The sequence below is a fragment of the Sylvia atricapilla genome, chromosome Z (assembly GCF_009819655.1).
Source record: "Sylvia atricapilla isolate bSylAtr1 chromosome Z, bSylAtr1.pri, whole genome shotgun sequence".
Taxonomy (NCBI): Eukaryota; Metazoa; Chordata; class Aves; order Passeriformes; family Sylviidae; genus Sylvia; species Sylvia atricapilla.
The window spans coordinates 70538145-70556444 of record NC_089174.1 but is presented as its reverse complement, the minus strand read 5'-3'; the positions used below and the strand labels follow the sequence as shown (position 1 = coordinate 70556444).

At 35.9% G+C, this 18300-nt stretch overlaps 1 protein-coding gene across 1 annotated transcript in view; it reads left to right on the top strand.

Annotated features, from left to right (window-relative positions):
• Positions 1 to 18300, top strand: part of CPLANE1 (ciliogenesis and planar polarity effector complex subunit 1) — a 62751-nt gene that overhangs the window by 29893 nt on the left and 14558 nt on the right. Inside the window, exons 22-38 of the mRNA XM_066339509.1 lie at positions 489 to 650; positions 823 to 931; positions 1286 to 1592; positions 2026 to 2959; positions 4101 to 4264; positions 5225 to 5361; positions 5927 to 5988; positions 8506 to 8514; positions 8973 to 9052; positions 9920 to 9988; positions 11494 to 11671; positions 12295 to 12552; positions 12725 to 13468; positions 14324 to 14490; positions 15733 to 15856; positions 16651 to 16705; positions 17812 to 17916. Of these exons, the coding sequence (XP_066195606.1) occupies positions 489 to 650; positions 823 to 931; positions 1286 to 1592; positions 2026 to 2959; positions 4101 to 4264; positions 5225 to 5361; positions 5927 to 5988; positions 8506 to 8514; positions 8973 to 9052; positions 9920 to 9988; positions 11494 to 11671; positions 12295 to 12552; positions 12725 to 13468; positions 14324 to 14490; positions 15733 to 15856; positions 16651 to 16705; positions 17812 to 17916 (3664 nt within the window). The remainder of the gene's footprint in view (positions 1 to 488; positions 651 to 822; positions 932 to 1285; positions 1593 to 2025; positions 2960 to 4100; positions 4265 to 5224; positions 5362 to 5926; positions 5989 to 8505; positions 8515 to 8972; positions 9053 to 9919; positions 9989 to 11493; positions 11672 to 12294; positions 12553 to 12724; positions 13469 to 14323; positions 14491 to 15732; positions 15857 to 16650; positions 16706 to 17811; positions 17917 to 18300) is intronic.

Sequence of the window (18300 nt, the reverse complement as noted above, 5' to 3'; positions counted from 1 at the left end):
TCAAATGGTAGAATGTTCTGATTTTTTGGTACTTTGTGTGACAGTGACAAATGGGATAGAAAATACTGTTCAAAATAAACTGATCCATCTTAAAAACCTCTTACAAGGCATGATTATCTTGCTCACAAGAAAGAATTTATGATCACTGAAGTCAAAGTAGAATTACTTACTTCACAGTTTAGGCAAATTCTCAAGTTTTATTTGTGACTGCAAACAAACTCTTCAGCAGAGTGCTAATGGAATTATTTCATATGATGGTTTAAAAAAGCCTTTTTTTTTCTCTCTCTTTTTTATTTTAATAATGTTGTAATTATGATCCATTACAATATTTATCTGTTTCCTCCCCTCCTACACTATTCTGCTTGGCAGACAAGTTAGAGATTTTTTATTTTCTTTGGGCTAGGAAGGAAGCATAGCTATTTGCAGTGTATGAATAATTTTGCCAAAATACATTGTTCATACAATAATGTTTCTGGTGGTTATTTTAGGATCCAAACAAGAATGGATATGATGCCTACACAGTTGAGCATTGTCTGAGTGCAGTAGAGTGGGCTTGTCGAATGCTTCCTTTCTGCAGATTCATGAATGTTGAAGAATTAGTTCACGATGTAATTTTGAGTCTGCTTGGAGAATTGCCACCAGTAAGAAAGGTAAAAGACCTTAAAACTAGAATAAAAGTAATAGAGATTATCACAAATATTTCTCCTCCTTGGAAAACCTACTTCTTAGATTTTCTCATGGTGTAAATTCTGTGTGAAAAGACACCTACTTGTATGATAGCTACTGAAAAAGATGCTCTTTTTTTTTTTTTTTTTTGTGTAGGTGGCAGAGATTTTTGTAAAGGCATTTCCTAATCCTGAAGATATAAGAGTTTCACTGAGAGATAAATATCATGGACTTCAGCAGCGACTCAGAGAGAGTACTGTTAAAGGTAATGTTCATCATTCTTCAGGAAGTTTTAAACATGTTTTGTTTCTTATCCTAGTAATCAGCTTGTGACAACACTTTCTTTCATAGTCCATGCAAAACAGATATTACAGTTTTCAGTTGGACAAGTTTGAGTGTTGTGAAAAATTTTGTTTTCTTTCTGATACTTCTATACTAATCACAGGGTATCACATCTTTCAAAGTGTTGATGTTTCTTCACTTTATCACAGTTTCTTGTTGAATTTATAAATTGCTCTAATTTATGATTTTAATTGAAGTCAAATTCATGTCTCAATTTGAGAGACTAACTTTAAACTGAAAATTAAGATTGAAAACTTGGTTTGCTTTCTTCCAATAGGTCCTGAAAGTGAAGAAATTATGTCTGTTGTTATACAGGCTGCTGAAGAAGTGAGGAAGAAGGCCTTGAGGCGTGTAGTAAAGAACATAGGCCCTGTAGAAATTAATATTTGGGAGCCAGTCGAAGAGGGAGCATCAAATGATGAGGAACACTGTTATGACAGATTCTCACTAGGCACTAGCCTAAGCACAAGCACACTTACTGATGTTGGGGATCCTCAGGTATATAGTGATGCAGACATGGCTGGCACACTTTCTGATGCTTTGCTTACTGAAGAAACAAGAGCTGAAAAACTTTCATTCCCAAGGTATGAAAAAATTGCAGCAGAAAGCTTTTGATTTAAATTAGGGGGAAAGAAAAGAAAAAAGAGAGTTGTTTCCTGTTACTGATTGAGTAATCTCTTCACCAAACAGTAATTGTCACTATGGGTGATTTATCAAGTGAAGAATTACAGATTTCACAAGTCTTAGAACTGCCAATGTTATATCAGTTAGCATTTAAGTAATACATTACTGAAGTGTGAATTACTATCAGCTATGTCTACATTCATATATGTTATTGCCTAGTTTCTGTCTGTGGATTTTGAATTTGATTAATTTGCCACCTGTCTATCGTACTAATGTAAATTTGGGGTTGCTGGCTATTTTTAACTTCAGTTGAAGATAAGAAACTAATGTTTCATGTAATTCTTCTTGAAATGGATTTGGGTATTAATGGTTCTTACATTTATTGTCTTACAGGGAAAATGAACTCCAACGACAAAGGGAAGTAGGAAGCAAAAAAACCACACACAAGATAAAAGCTCCTAACTGTAAAACAAAACGTAAAGACAAAGTGTGTAGGAGAGACATGCTTAATCAGTGTAATTTGCCTGTAGTTGGTGCATGGGAATTTGAACGTGATGATGATGAATATATTACATTTTTAGAACTCTTTTTGAGTTATGTTCTTGAGAAAGATCTGTTAAAGTACAGTGAGCTTGGAATTCCATTTCTCACTAGCTTTTCTGGGCTGCTTCAAGAGCATGAATTGAACTCTCTCTTTTTTGATGTTCACACAACACTAAAACGTCGACAAAACAAAACTAGAAGCCAAAGCGTGTTTAGAGCAGGGTCTTGCTATACTGTCACCCTGGCATCTTGTGATCCTGAAAGCGTGTCTGTCTGTAAGGAAAACAAAAATGTTTTGGAAAACCTAACAATTGTACAGTCTGTTGGAGAGACCACAGAATCTTCTCTGCGTAACCTAACAAAAGGCCTTAAAGAAGGCTTATTTGGTTTAAAATACAAGTCTATATACAGAGCTCAGACTGACAGTCAAGGAGCCACTGTTGGACTAACAAGCCAGAACTTTCCTAACCATACTTCCTCTACCCTGCAAACTCAGGCAATTTATAAATATGTTTACAAAACTCTTGATGTAGTTGGTATTGTACCAGCAGAAGAATTGCCTATAGAATTGATTGGCAAATTGAGCAATATTTCAAAATTGCTGGAGTGGATGATCAGATGGTCTGATAAAAGACTGCTCTGTGGTTCCAATAAACGAGATTCCTTAGAAGAGACTCTCCCAATGATACCTGTGAAAACGTCATCAGCAGCTGTCCTTACATCTTTTTGGTTGTTAGAACGGTTATACAGAGACAGATCTCAAAGAAAGAGCATAAAATGCAAGGTAAGAAAAAGGATGGGACAAGTGTCAGTGAAATGTCTGAGTGAGTTATGCCAGTAAAGAAAAAACACATACATGTTTTACTTTGTAGTTCCGTTCTCAGTAGAACATGGAATATTAATTAATAGCCTTTCTTTTAAGAGTGGCTAAGAAAAGGGAAAAAATCGAGAAATACTGAAAATCTGTCAGTAGAAATACTTGAGTTGGAGATCAAAGTTTTCTTTGGAAGTTCAAAATATAGGTCATTTATCCAGATAACACATTTTTTGCATGAATTGGCCAGTGTCAAGTTTTAGACATCATCTTCAAAAAAACATACTACTGGAGATAGAATATGGCAAAGCAAGGCAAAGAATAAAGAAATAGTTCCTCTCACAAGAGTTTAAGTTCATTTGTCTTTGAGGACGTGCAGATACAGTCTGACTGCAGTATTTTAACTAGTTAAAGACCAGTGAAAAGCACTGTTACAGATGTTTGGAGTATATGTGTGGATATGAAGGAAGAGATTTGCCTGAGGAATCTGGTACATATTGCTTTAGTTTACACTTTGGAGACAACTGGATCACTTAGCTTCTTTAATTAACAGTACATAGAATCAGATAACACATGAAAGGCTTTGAGGGCAGAGGGTTATGGGACTTTGCTTGAGAAGGCTTTTCTCCAATTTCAAGAGAAATTTTTGGTTTGTATTCTGTGGTTTTTTTGACAAGTATTTTATTTACAGCTTAGAAATTTTGTGCATGCATCTAACCACAAGGTTATGTATGTCCTTTTGCCTTTCATACTGTTTTCAATGGTAATTCAGAGAGTTCTATATCGTCTGGATAAGACCAAATCTTACTATATATATTTGTCTTGATTATATTGTCATGTATTGTCTTTGACAATTCACACTCAGTTGACACTGAGAAATCTTTCTTATATTTCCTTTGGATAATTTAGAGGACCATTGCTTTACTTAAAGCAAAAAGGGGAGAAACTCATGTTTCACAGGCAGCTGTAAATGCAGTATTTCTTTGCTCTGTCATAAAGGATATGAGTTAAGCATAACCATTCTGTATGAAAACATTGTGGTTTTTTTAGAGTACCTGGTATCTTTCTTTTTTAACTAGTGAATTTTGATTATCATTACTTTTATTAATAGCGTCCAGATGATCAATATCTGAAAGAAAGTGCATCTCTGTCAAAAGCCCAGATCAGAACAGTGGAAGAAAGTAGTATGGATGAAGGCTCTTCCACAGTGGCCAATTCTCCTCTTGATGTCCAGATTGTACAAGTCTATGATGATCTTGGTGAAAGTGATTTGGGGTAATTTTATTTTTAACCTAAAAACTCTTGTTGGTCATAATTCCTCTCCTGAGCAGCATAAAGAGATCTACTGTTATTTTGTGTTATATAGATGTTTAATTTTGTGTGAAAAGTCAAACTTGAGCATATTGGTTACAGCTGCACAAAGCAAATTAAATATTCTCCATCAGCACATGTACCTTAGGTAGAAAATAAAGTAGCTGTTGCATATTAAGGGAATTTTACATGATTTTTTATAAGCTTAGTGATATGGAAATAGAATCTGGATGTCCAATATAATAGGTGTCATGGTTTTCTCAGAGATTTCAGATAACTTCCCCTATCTTCATTGTCATTTTCTTTCATTTGAGATGAGTGGTTCAGAATGTTAGTTTATTTTCCCCTGGATTTGTAATCTAGCAATGTTCATATGTGTGCATGTTAGAAAAATAGATTAAAAAAGCAGTAAATATTTTATTTTTTAATATTTTGCACTGTCCTGAAGATAAAGAATCCTTAACCTGAATTCGTCTGTGTCATTTCATCTTATGTTGCAACAAAGAAAAAATAGATCTCCAGTATTAGAATATAGAGAGTTATATAGATCTCTAGTATTGTGAAAATAATCTCTAGTACTTCGAGATGTGACTGTACATCTTGTCTGACCTTTCTAATAAGCAAAGTTCCTGTCAGGGAGGTAAATGTAGCCTTAACCAGATGATTTTGAAGACATAGCACAGTTTGTCTGGAAACAGCCTATCTGAAAGAGTGTATGATTAATGACACTAAAATATCACATCTATGCAAAAAAAATTAGGCTTGGTTTTAATCATAGTCAGAGACAAAACCTAAATGAATATTGATTATATCACAGGAGTGTTTATTTTACAGTTAAGCGCTAGCCTGCAGTCGGAAAGGAACAACATACTTGAAGTCAACCAGATACTTATGTTCTTAATTATGTTTTCTAATCCCTATTAGCAATATGTCTGCAAAGTCAGAATATTTTTATAAGAAGGAAATTGATGGTGGAAATAATTCTGTGCCTCATATAACTGAAGACCTGAATGAAGTGAGACTATTTGTTCAGCAGGAGTTGGATGTAACATCAGAAAAAGGTTTGTTTTAATGGTATATCCTTTTTCTGTGCTCTGACATACAAAGCAGTAGGAGTTTTGCATGAATATGATTTTATGTCCCTCTGTTTATTTAATCAAAAATGCAAATGTCTTCATTCTTCTATTGGAATTATTTTATCCAGTTTGTATTATAACTAAATTATATAAAATGGTTTTATCAAGACCTTCCAATTGCTTTTTCACTATGTCACTTTTTTTCTATAGAGATAGAGCAATGTATGTTAACATGTTCTAGTCCCTCATATACTTCCATTCTGTAAATATTCACACAGCTGTGCAAAGCAGTTTGCAAATTTTAAGAGCTGAGTATGCATAAATTATCATATTCATACCATTTACATAAACTGGGCATTTTTTGACATCTCTGTTTGAGTGCATGCATCAACACTGGTTAAGAACTCAAATCTGGAATTTGCTGAAACCGTTCTGAACACTTCACTCTACATTAGTGGAAAAAGTGGACTAATGTGTCCTGCTGTCAGAAATAACGTAACAGTAAATCTATGTAGTTTTCTAATTTAGAGTAATTGTGTTTATTTTGTAGAGGTCTTTGAGGAGCCATATGAAACTTCAAAGATCTCCAATAGCTCTGTCAAGATCAGACCTGTAGAACATCAAAGAGAACAGGCAAGTTACCATCAGAGACAGTAGAAGCATTTGGGTTTTGAAGGGGCCTTAAAGATCATCTCATTACAAACCCCCTGCCATGGGCAGATACCTTCGACTGAACCAGATTGTCCAGGGCCCCATGCAACCTGGTCTTGGACACTTTCATTGAGGGGACATCTACAGCGTTTCTGGGTAACCTGTTCCAGTGTCTCATCTCCTCACAGTAAAGAATTACTTCCTAAAATCTAGTCTACATCCACCCTTTTTCAGTCTGAAGTAATTCCCCCCTCTCCTGTTACTATGTGCTCTTGTAAAAGGTCCATCTCCAGCTTTCCTGTGGGCTCCTTTACATTCTGAAAGACTGCTCTGAGGTCTGCCTAGAGCTTTCTGTTCTTTATGCTGAACAACCCCAGCTCTGTCAGTGTTTCCTTATGGGAAAGGTGCTCCAGGCCTCTGAACACCCTTTGTTCTGGACTTGCTTTACAGATCTGTGTCCTTCTTATACTGGGGAACACTGGGCTGAACACAGTGCTGTTCCAGTGAGTCTTCTGAGGACAGAATAGAGGGGAGAATTGCCTCCCACAATATGCTAGCCATGCTGCTTTGAATGAAGCCTAGGGTATGTTTGGCGTGGACAACCTCTCAGTATTCCTCACCCTGTCCTTGTTTAAGCCCTCTGTAGGCTTCATTTTTTTGTTTGACTTTGTCCAGGAACTCCTTGTTCATCCACACAATCCTCCTAGAATTTTTTCCTAACTTACTCTTTGTTAGGATGCATCCCTCCTGAGGTTGGAGGAGGTAATTCCTTACTGCCCTGAGGAACAAAAACTCCACCATTTATGTTTGCTGCAGCTAAGGCTGCCCTTGAGCTTCACATTCCCACATTCCTCCTTGTTGGTCAGAATGAGGTCCACCATAGTACCTCTCCTCGTTGGCTCACATGTGGAAGGTAGTTGTCATCAGTACCTTCCAGAACCTCCAGGATTGCCCGTGCTCTGCTGTGTTGCCCCTGCAGCAGATACTAGGATGGTTGAAGTTCCCTGTGAGGACTAGGGCCTGCAAACATAAAGTTGTTCCTATCTGCATATAGAGGACCTCATCTGCTTTGTCTTCCTAGTCAGGCACTCTTTTATTAGACCTCCACTGTAATGTCCCGTGTCCCTGCTCTCCCTGTAAACCTGAGCCATAAACTCTTGGTCTGCTCCTCATCCATTCGCAGGCAGAGCTCCATGCACTCCAGCTAGTCACTGGCAGAGAGCGACACCCACTCCTCAATTTCCCCTGCCTGTGCTTCCTAAAGGGCCTGAATCCATCCATTCTAACACTTCAATCATCAGAGCCATCACACCACATGTCTGCCATGCTGGTAAGGTCATACCTGGCAGACGTACATGTCTCAAACTCTTTTATTCCCCATGCTATAGATGCTTGCATGGAGGCGTCCAATGAAGCAGAGCTACTGGCAGGAAGAATTGTAATTCCTTTATGCAGCTCTTCAGGTGCTCTGCTGACATGCAGTTCCTCTCTAGGCATCTTCTTCTGACTCTGGCAAAAAATCACCCCTCCTCTGGCAACTTTAGTTTAGAGCCCTCTTGCCCCTTGCCTAGACTGTGACCGAAGGTGCTCTTCCCCTTCTCTGACAGATGAACCCCATCAGCCCTTAGCAGACCAGGTTCTCAAAGCAAGTCCCATGGCTGAAGAAGCCATATCCCTGACTGGTAGCATCAGTCCTGTAACCATTTGTTGTTTCACCAGATTCATACCCTTTCAAGCCCCTTCCTTTTGACTGGGAGGATTGACTGCACTCCAGAGCCCTCCACTGCCGCTCCCTTCTCAGCCTGCTCATGGATGTGTCACTGGCACCCCTGTGAAACAATGGTAGCAGGGTAATAGTGGGCTGTACAGGGCTTGATTGTCTCTTGGAGACATCCCTGACAGGAGCCCCGGGGATGCAGCACCTCTCTAGAGAGTGTGTCACGTTGGCAAACGGATGCCTTGTTACCTCTCAGAAGAGACTTGCTTCCTATCACTACCCATCGCTTTCCTTAGTTGTGCTGGTTGTAATCAGGGAGCAGGTCTGGCTGCCTTAAATTCAGCTCCAGCATTTCTCCTGATGTGACAGGATCTTTCATGGAAGCATTGAATTGTTATGAATACTGTTTTCAAAGTATCCTGAATTCATCAATGTATTTGTGAACTTGAGGGCTAAATTGTTTAGAGTTGGCAAATCTTCTTACTTGCTTAATAATAAAAGCAACAATTAAAAGGTAGTAAGGTGAGCTCTGCTCTGAACGCTTTTGAAAATGTGTGTGTGTTTTCATATATGTAGTTTTATATATATATAGTTGATGTAATTATAAATATATAAAATTGAGTTGAGTTTAAAAAAATTTTAGTATATCTAGATGTTTATTTTGCTTCTCTCTGAAAAACTTAATCTGGATTTATAAATGAGCCTTCTTTTTCCATGCATCATTTTTGGTCCTAGGTATCTTTTCTGTGAAAGTGGCTAAGGGCAGGGCTGTTACGCTATGTATTGTGGTCTTCAATTTTTTCAGTACATTTTACTATAGTAAATCCATGGCATGTGTAAAAATCCTATATTTGTTTCATTTTCTTAGTTTGTAGGTAGTTTGTGTACAGTGGGATCATTTCCGCATTTTCATCTTTACCTAGGGGGTGTAAGATCAGCAGAATATATATCCAGGGTACTACATGAATGTGAACTTGGAACTAAAATCTCATAATTATGAGATTGTTGTAAGAAAAAGAAAGATGCTCAGGTGAATTGTTATGTCTGTTTGTTGCTGATGGGTAAGCGTCTTCTGATAAGTATGCAATTTTGATTATTTTTAGTCAGATTTTTAAATTGGATGGTTAATCAAAAATACATTTGCCATAGGCTAAAAAACTTGTATTTTATTGAAACAGGAGAGAGAGAAAATCTTGCAAGTTCAGATACATATTTTTATATTCAGCAGGTTGCCATTTCAGCTGTAGATAGTGCTCAAGAAGATCAAAACATGGAAGAAACAGAGGAGGAAAAGGCTAAACAGAATATGTAAGGGACTTGGTTTTTTTTAATTGCTTTTTTAACTTTGTTTAAAAATCTAAAGTAGTTTTGTTAATGATTGTATCCAGTGACATCTCAGGGGTTCTTGCTGTTGCTTATAGCAACAAAGCCATAATTTCAAACAGTTTCAGTTGTCTATTTTATATACAGGCATTTCACATGTATGAAGGGCTGGGTTGATGAGTCATTATTTTAGTACTGATCTGATAAAATAAGCATAGTTTATGGGAAGGTATATTTTCTCTAGTAAAAAGATAGACAATAACTGGAAAAATGGAAAATCTTATTACAATAGCATATAAATAAATGTCCCTATGTACACATAATGTTTGCAAGAGACTTTAAAATTACTTTTAGAAAGACTTGAAATCCTCTGCTTTTTAAAATTACATATATTTGTTTTAACTGAGTCTAAGATGCCCCTCGAGAATTTATTATGGCATTGTTTTTTCTCTTCTAGAGATGCAAATTATAGTGATATTAACAGTATTAGTTAAACTGGATTTTCTCTTCCTTTGTCTACCTGAATCCACCTTTTTTTTTTGCCTGCCAGCAGTCCTGAGTAGCTGGAACTTTTTCAGTGCTTTTGTTTGAGTCAGTTTCTGATTGCTAGGGGAGACAAAACATGAATGTCAATATTTGCCAGCTCAGATTGCAGTGTAATGCAGTAAATGAAGCAATGCAGATCAGTATAGCTTTTATCAGGTGGCTTTCGGGTGTTTTACCTCATACTAATTAAAATACTTTTTCAGGAGTTTATATGCATATTTGTACACATACATGTATATAAAATGAAAACAGACAGCATAACAAATTATTGTAGTATTTTCAATACTAATTTTTCTCTCTTTATAGTATGACTGAGGTTGTTACTAGCAACATTTCCCATCCATTCTCTTTAAAACAAGATGCAGAAGTTCCTAGGTAAGGTAAACCTGTACTGTTTTATGTAATGAAATTAAATTTTCAGTTTGAAGTCATGTAGTGTGTAGATTTGACTGCAAAATAATTGCAGGTATAGTGTATTGTATCTGTAAATTAAGTAGCTTTTCCTGGAACTTTTTTGTACCATAATCCTTGTGGATCATATACCCTCTTGTGTTGTCTGGAATATCATATGAATCAAACGTTAATTCACAGTTACCAGATTTCAAGAGGCATGATAGTTTTGTTTTCTGTTTCTGGGCAGAATTCATTATATAATATTACTGTAGAAGATTCTTGGTTATACAGAAGACCTGAACAATAATGTTTTTAATTTATATGTACATTTTAATTAAAATCATTAAAACATGTCCTTTCTATGGCAACTGATAGATTTACATATATATAAAATAGAGAGAATGTTGGAATTGTGAAAAGGAGTCAGGAGTCAGTCTCAGGCTTTCAATTCTAGACCATTCCTCTATGAGGCTTTTTTCAGTTTAGAGGAAGATTTGAACTACGCATGCTTTTGGGTTCCATTTTCATGTGTCTCTAATCCCTTTTCTTTCGTGAGCTTCTCATGTCAACTATTTTTAAAAAAAAATTTATGCAAACTTGTTGCATTTCAGGCCATGCTTATTGCCTTCCTAAAGATTTCATATGCCTCTTTACACCTATTACATATCTAAAACTTTTCCTCATTAGCCATTCTTTTATGCCTCTGTTTGTTTTCATGCTTGGAGGCCATCCTGTACAATTGTGAAAAGTCCTCCAAGCATTGCCTGTATCCATAGCCATGTCAGCATTTTTCTTAAACAGAGAAATGTCTTTTGGGTCAATTTCTGTTGGTGTAAGTAAAGTTCTTCAGATTTTTTATAGCCGAATGTAAATCCTAACCCTTTCTTCTTCATGTAAGGAATGAATATTCTTTACCTACTGAAAGATCTTGTTATCACAGTAGGAAAATGTAATGTATTGTACATGTTACTCTAATTTTAAATTATTTTCTTTAATCTTAAATCTTGTTACTTTTTATGTCCAAAAATCTAAAGGACCATTACTTTAAGTCAAAGTAAATCTACCTTCTGCCTTATTTCATCTAAGAATTACCTCTTCATTTTCCATCAGATCTACATTTGACGTTATGACTAACCAGACCTTTTTTCTGTCTTTTTATTAATCATTGTTTTCTACCTGTATCTCTAGTGAAAATAGTTCTTTAAATACACTTGTGGCTATAAAATCAGCTAGAACATACTTCTTGAATACTGTTTTTCATCCAGTATTTTAAGAAGTGGTAGGAAATGTGTCCTATATGCTCTCTGACCAAGAGTGTGCACTGTTACTTATTAAGTTGTTCCTACCAATTAATCATATTTTTAAAATACATGGGTATCTTAAAAAGTTTTATGGATTGATTTAAGACAAGATTTAAGATTTTTGATCTAAGATTTATGTTTTTTGAACTCTGAATATTTTTCATAGTTTGTTTCTTTCTTAAGTAGTGCAGACATTTCTGTAAGTGATTCTCAGCCTTCTCAGACTACTGTGTCAACTCTGTCAAGTCTTGCTTCCCATACTTCTGTTTGTGCAAAGAAACAAGACATCTCTAGGGAAGAGAAACCAAACACATCAGAAACTGTCAAGTGCATGCTGCAAGATGAAATGTTTAAATTAGTTCAGGTGAGAGCATCTAATTATTTTAAGTAAGTTTTCTACCAACTGTGTTGTTAAAAAAAATGGAGTTAATTACTGTTTTAAAGAGCTTCTGTGTGTGGTTGTTCTTGATGTTAACCATCATGTTAACCACTGTGAAACTGTGATGTTAACCATCAGTTCCATGTTAACCACTGTGAAACTTATTTTAGGCTTAACTCTTGCTTTTAATTCAAGAAAATGAGTGATATAATAATAGATGTTTGAGTGTGTTTTAGCTCACATAAGTCAATGTCCTTTAGTAGTTTACCTTTGGAAAAATTTTGATGCTGTAGTAACTTTTCAACTGTACTAGGATTTAAGTGGTGGTAGTATGTTGAGCCAATTTTAAGTGATCTTACATTTATTGAAACTTCACAAAAAAGTGAAGACATTCGTCTTGCTTTAGCATAACCTGTCTGTGACAGGTATTTATTGTATCTCACAAGAAAGTCCAGTACAGTAAACAATTATACCAATGAATCATCCCATTTTGGGGATGTTGTTTTGTCACCTGATAGGGAACAGCTGTAAGATAGGGTAGACATTTTTGCTAAGATTTCTGTTAAAGTTATCACCGTTGTTAACTTTGTTTGTGTGTGTGTATACAGCTACAGCAGATCAACTTCATGAGTTTAATGCAAATAGTGCAGTCATCCTTTACCAATGTGCCAAATGTGCAACAGATGTTACAACAGCATCAATCAGTTCACTTAGCAGGGGGCCAGCCTGCACACCTTGCTGAAAGCAATGCTTGTCCAAAACCACAAGTGCCCACTGGAGAAGAGGAAGGAAAAACTGGTCGAGAAAGCTCTGTTTTTCAGTCAAGGAAGAGTCTAGAAGATGAAAGCAACAATGGCCTAATAAAAGTATGTATATCAAAGCATGGTTTATGAAGACTGTTCAGTATATCTGATATGCTGTCTATGCTGTTGAGTTAGGAAATGTGTTCATAGTGATTGGTGTAGACAGAACTGTCTTTGTGCATATTTAGTGTATGGTTGATATGTAAATGCTGGTTTGTTTGCTTTTCTCATTTAGAATCATCTAGATGTGAATGCCTCTTTGACATTATTTGAAAGCAGCAGCAAGGAAACAGGATTAATGTCACCATCCCAAGACTTGCGTTCTTCAGTGCCTACTCTACCACTTCGTCTCCTAGCTCCTTCCTCAGGCATCCAGAAAAAAATGAAGCTTATCCCTGTTGAAAAAAGAATCAGTTACTCAAATGGATTTCCTTTGCTTAAGCTTCAATCAAGTTACCATGTCAAACCAGCATTTTTACATCCAACAGAAATGTCATCAGCATTTGCCAGACCACCCCCAGTACCACGAATAGCTTGGAGTTCCTCAGATTCCTTATGGAGCCACCAGTCAGCATACACACCAAGAAAGAGTAAGGCAGAAGGAGATTTCCACAGAAGTGGATACAACCCTGAGATTCCAAAACAAATGCATGAGGAAAAGAAGAGATGGGCAGAAAGAGTGCATAAGGGACCCCTCAAACATCTGAATTCAGGTCAGTGTGAAGGACAGCAAGAAGATTCACCTCAGCCTCAGTTCCCTGCAAATGTGTTCAGAGCACCGACCACTCAGAACCTGGCTGCTATTCCACTGTTGCACTTGGAACTTGACCCAGTACCTAGAGTTCCACCACCTGTAAGGCAGCCAATCACTACTGCTTTAATACCTGTTAAACCTGCAACAAAGGAGGCTGACTCCACAGAAACACCATGGGATACAGGAATATCACTACTTCAGATTAATTTACCTCAGAAAAAGAAGGTACTGGATTTTAATAATATATTTTTCTAAGCTGTTGTGTTTTGTCAGTTTCATGGTTTCTTACTCATCACAAGTAAGTTCATGTTTACAGACTGTGGAATTTGGAGTTGTTTGTCACAGGTACCAGGAGGGATCTTGAGCTAAGATACCTGCTTATTGATATGTCAGTATGAGGCAGACTGCAAGCCAGAAAGTGTTTTTAACTACATTCAATTGATTCTGCATTCATCAACCATAGTTCATCAATGTTCAGCCCACTGGTAATGAGTGTAAAGAATTTACTAACTAAAATACTGGCCAATATTTGTGTGGTAAAAAAATAGGGTTTTACAGAAATAGGATGTGGTGAAAAATCCTTTTTTTCAGGGCAGAAATGGAATGGTAAAAGGCTTGGTAAGAAAATCTTATGGCTACTGAATACCAGATGTTTTAAAAAATGTTATTTCTTATAGACTTACATGTTTGCATACCCCAGTTGAGAAGAATGGAAATGCTTTTCCTTTAGAGGTGCTTTTTCAGTCCTTGTCTACATTGGATGTTTGCTAACTTCACCCTGAACTACGTACATAAGAAATGCAAATATTAGTGAAATATGTTCTGTGGAAAAGATTCATATGCTCTGTGGAGAAATTTCATACATTTCAATTTATTTTCAGAAAATAGTTTACACATGTACAGATTGGCAGAGGTTCTGGTCTGATGTTATTAATATTCCCCTTCCATATTCTTTACAAAATGTTGCAGTAGTTTTGTTTGTGTAACTGAAATCCAAACTGGACTTACTTTTTTCATCCAATCTGACTGGGGCTCCCCCCCCGTCTGATGTCTTCTTTTTCTCTCTCTGAACCCTCTTAGGTGCCAGAACTCATCCCACTTGGAGATGTCATTGCATTTGAGCAACACCACAAGCATCATTCTGTGCCCAGTACTTCCTTTGCACAAGACCAAACCAAACCTCTCCAACTACTAAGAACTGATGTTGAACCATTTGAACTTCGAGATGTGCAGAACAATAGAAAAAGGCAAGCCAAATTTTTGAAGTGGAACTTCATTTTGACAGACTAACTGGTAACCTGTTCCTTCTCGCTTTGGCATCAGAGGGAATGTATACTCTCAGCAGAGAATAAAATAGCAATTGTTAGTAAAGACACAGCAGAAGTGTATCATTAGGGTGTGAGGAGTTCTTACTCTTAGGAGATTGATAGGAAGAAGATTCAAGAGAAAATGTTTTTCATTGCACTATCTGTGTTTTAAAGCCTTGTTTTCACCTGGCTGCTTGCTATACACTCTTTATTAAATGCTTCACTCCTTACACAGTGACTATTAGTAGACTGAGCTGCATATTGCCACTGTTGTCTTCAGAAAAGAAAGGATTTTATGCTCTTCAGTATGACTAAATATGTATGTAGGCTGTTTTTAGTACAAACAGTGATTAACAAAATTCCTACTGAAGCTGGATTAGTTTTTTTATTGCTAGGTATGTTATTTATAACTTGGAAAAATTTTATCTATTTGATGTTAATTGATTGCACAAACAATTAAAACAGTTTGTTTAAGCTGCTTACATATGTTTGTTCAGTTCTCATAGAATGCTGATAAAATGTTCTGGGATAGAATACTTGGTTTCTTTCAGATATGCTGCTTTTAATTCTGTCATTTTGGAGCAGAGGCTGAAGAGGAGTTTTTCGGTCTTGAAGGGAAAACTTGCTACACCACTAAATGCAGATAGAGTTTAGAATACATTTTAATAGTATCTGTGGAAGTGCTTAAAGCTACAGTTGCTGTCATATAATCTACTTGTCACATATTAAAGAAAAAGCCCCAGTTGCTATTGTATAATCTACTTGTCACCTAGTCATTAGAGAACTACTATGTAACTGAAGTTTGCTTCTTACGGATTCGTTATAGGTATTTGTAACTATTAATTTTTTATAGGTTTGTATAGGTGTACTATTAATTTTACACAAGATATAGATGTGAAATGTTATGTGGTTTGTAATACTTCACAGAAATAGCTTATTAGACAATAGATTTTAGTGTGATTGCTGGTATTTTTATGGGTTCCCACAACATTTCCATGTAGATTTCAAGCAGGCAGAAACTATGGTTTGAAGTGATCTGTATGCAGCAGCTGTTTATCTTTTCCAATCTTCATTTCAGTGTTTGTTTCTTAATAGTAATCTTGCCTAGAAAACAACAATTATAGGTATTGTTACTATTTTAGAGCAATTCTTACTCTTTATCTGTAATTAATATGTTGACAGCAAAAAGAGGCGTAGTAAGAAACAACAGAAGGGGGATAAGAAGAAACTAAGCGTGTCCTTCCGTCTGGACGATTCCATCATCAGTGTTAGTGACACAGCCATGGTTACTGAATCAGAGACTGGGGTATCGAATTACTTTTTTTTCTTAGCCTTTTTCCATTCAATTATTAGCAGAAAAGAAACAGAAAACTATAAGCCAAACAATAATATACGTCTTTCCAGCCTCCAGCCTAGAAACAGTATTCACATTTTAAATTCACATACTTGCATTTTCTGAAAACAGGAGATTGATTTTTATAAAAGATTCCAAGGTTGCTAGTTTGGAACAGGAACTTGTCTGTTTTGATAAGATATAAGTCTGTTTGTACATTTGTAGTAAATACATACAAAAATGTTAAAAATGAAAAAAAAAAAAAATTCCTAGTCGTAATGATGGGACAAGTGACCCAGGCATTAATCTTTCCACGTGGGGCTGGATGGATTACAATGTAAGAGTAAGGATGTAGGGCATTGGGATCTCTGTTCTGTCTCAGCCCAGACATTACAAAAAGAAAGCCTGATGAAGGCTGGGTTTTGATATCTTTTAGGGGTTATCCTTGCAAGTACAAAATTTCAAGTTCGAACACTACCAGTTTAATGCTGGATCACTACCCAGAGCTCGTTTCCTGTTCCATACCATACTTCCTTTGATACTGCACTCCAGCACAGCAGCTGGAGACCCTCACCAGGCCTGGAGATGTTAGTTGGGGTGCAGCAGGGGTACAACAGAGTCAAACAGGAATGAGGAATTTGTGTGTTTCTTTTTTTTCCCCCAAATCATTACTCATATGAGGTATATTGTATAGTTAACATCACCAAGAAAGCCTTTAATCTACACTGAAACTGTTTTTAAAGATGGTTCTTTTTTCCTTATATTAGGATCACAAACCAAAATCGATATCTGATGTTCAGGATGGTTTTTTCATCTCAATGGGCAAGTAAAAGTCTCTTTAATGCTTTGAGTGTTCAAATTAAAAAAAAAATCAAGGTGCATCAGTCTATTAGAATTCACACTAAAATTGTACAATCATCATCATTTTAAAAACTAGGATGATGTGGTCTGTGGACACATCATAAGCCAGAGCTTGCTGGCTTATGAGATTTTTCCCCAGGCCTTTTAGGATGTACAATAGGTGTCCAGAATTTCTGGGGGATACTAGTTTTTTAGGGGATTGGTATGGATAGAGATGCAGGCAAACTTAAGATCTTGTATAAACTGTCTGAAGTTTCAGAATAGTTTTCCCAAAAAATTTTAGAAGTATTTTAATTTTTCTTCAAAATTAATTATAGTCTTGTATTTCTGTTTATAAACAATAGAGTAAATGAAATAATAACAGTATGTCAAGTTAATTTAATTAGTTGCAGTTGACAATGATTTCTGTTCATGTGATTAATCAAAATAATTCTGTAAACATTTCAAATCGTAATTTTTTTATTTATTTTAAAAAGATTCCACCATTATTTACTTGCATATTCTAATTAGACAAAATTTAGGGTTCTTGTGAAAGAAATTCAACATGTACAATGTTTCTTCTAACTTGCAATATGAAGACTATGCCTGTGGAAAGATTTTCTTCTTTATAATATGTTAATTCATGACAATAAATCAGTTCTGTCACAAGATAAAATATGATTAATTCCCTGAAATTCGGCCTTAAAGAAGAGCAAACTGTAGAAACAACAATAAATGAAGACATACATGTCACAAATATTCCTCCCCTCCTTTTAGAATGTGAAGCAGACTGTTATTGTTCAGCGTAAGTGTTTAATTTAAAATCACATATCTAAACTGAATCTTGCTTTTAGTTCAGTGTGACATTGTAAATGTCAGTTGTATATTCACATAAAGTTGGTAGCATGGACTTCTCTTGGAATCATTTATGAGGTATGCTTAGTGAAAAGTCAAAATTATCTCTCAGAAATAAAAAATAAGAAAATGTTGAAGCCCATAGCTGTGAGTTAGTATCACTGCTTTCAAAGATGTCTAATTTTTGTATCATTAAAAGACACCTATTTTGTATTGTTTTGTATTTGGATTAGATGCAATGGAGAAAGCAAATACTACCTCAGCAGATCTACATTATTTGGCTTCTGTAGGAAAAAAACCAGCAGAAACTCAAGATGCAAGTACAAATACTAGCCCAGGTAAGTGCTACACAGGTGACCTACAGAAACCAACTCTTTCTGGTGCTGCTTCTTGACTAGTTGTGATATTCAGTCAGTTTTCAAAATGCAGCAAATTTGTAAAGGGAAAACAGTTTTTGTGCTCTCATTTCTTATTTCAAAAAAACCAGGAAAACATTGGAATTTAAATTATAAACCAGTAGCTACAAGAATTATAATTAAAAATATTACTGATGCAATTGTGTAAGAGTCTCCTCTTGCTTTCTCTAAGTCAGTTCTGCTGTGTACTTTTTCTGAAAGCTTGTTTTAACTTAACTTGACTTTATCTTAATACATTTTAGACTATGTTTCACACTTGGCTGAAATTTTTTCCTTGCCCCTCCCCCCACTTTTCTTTGATTGTGA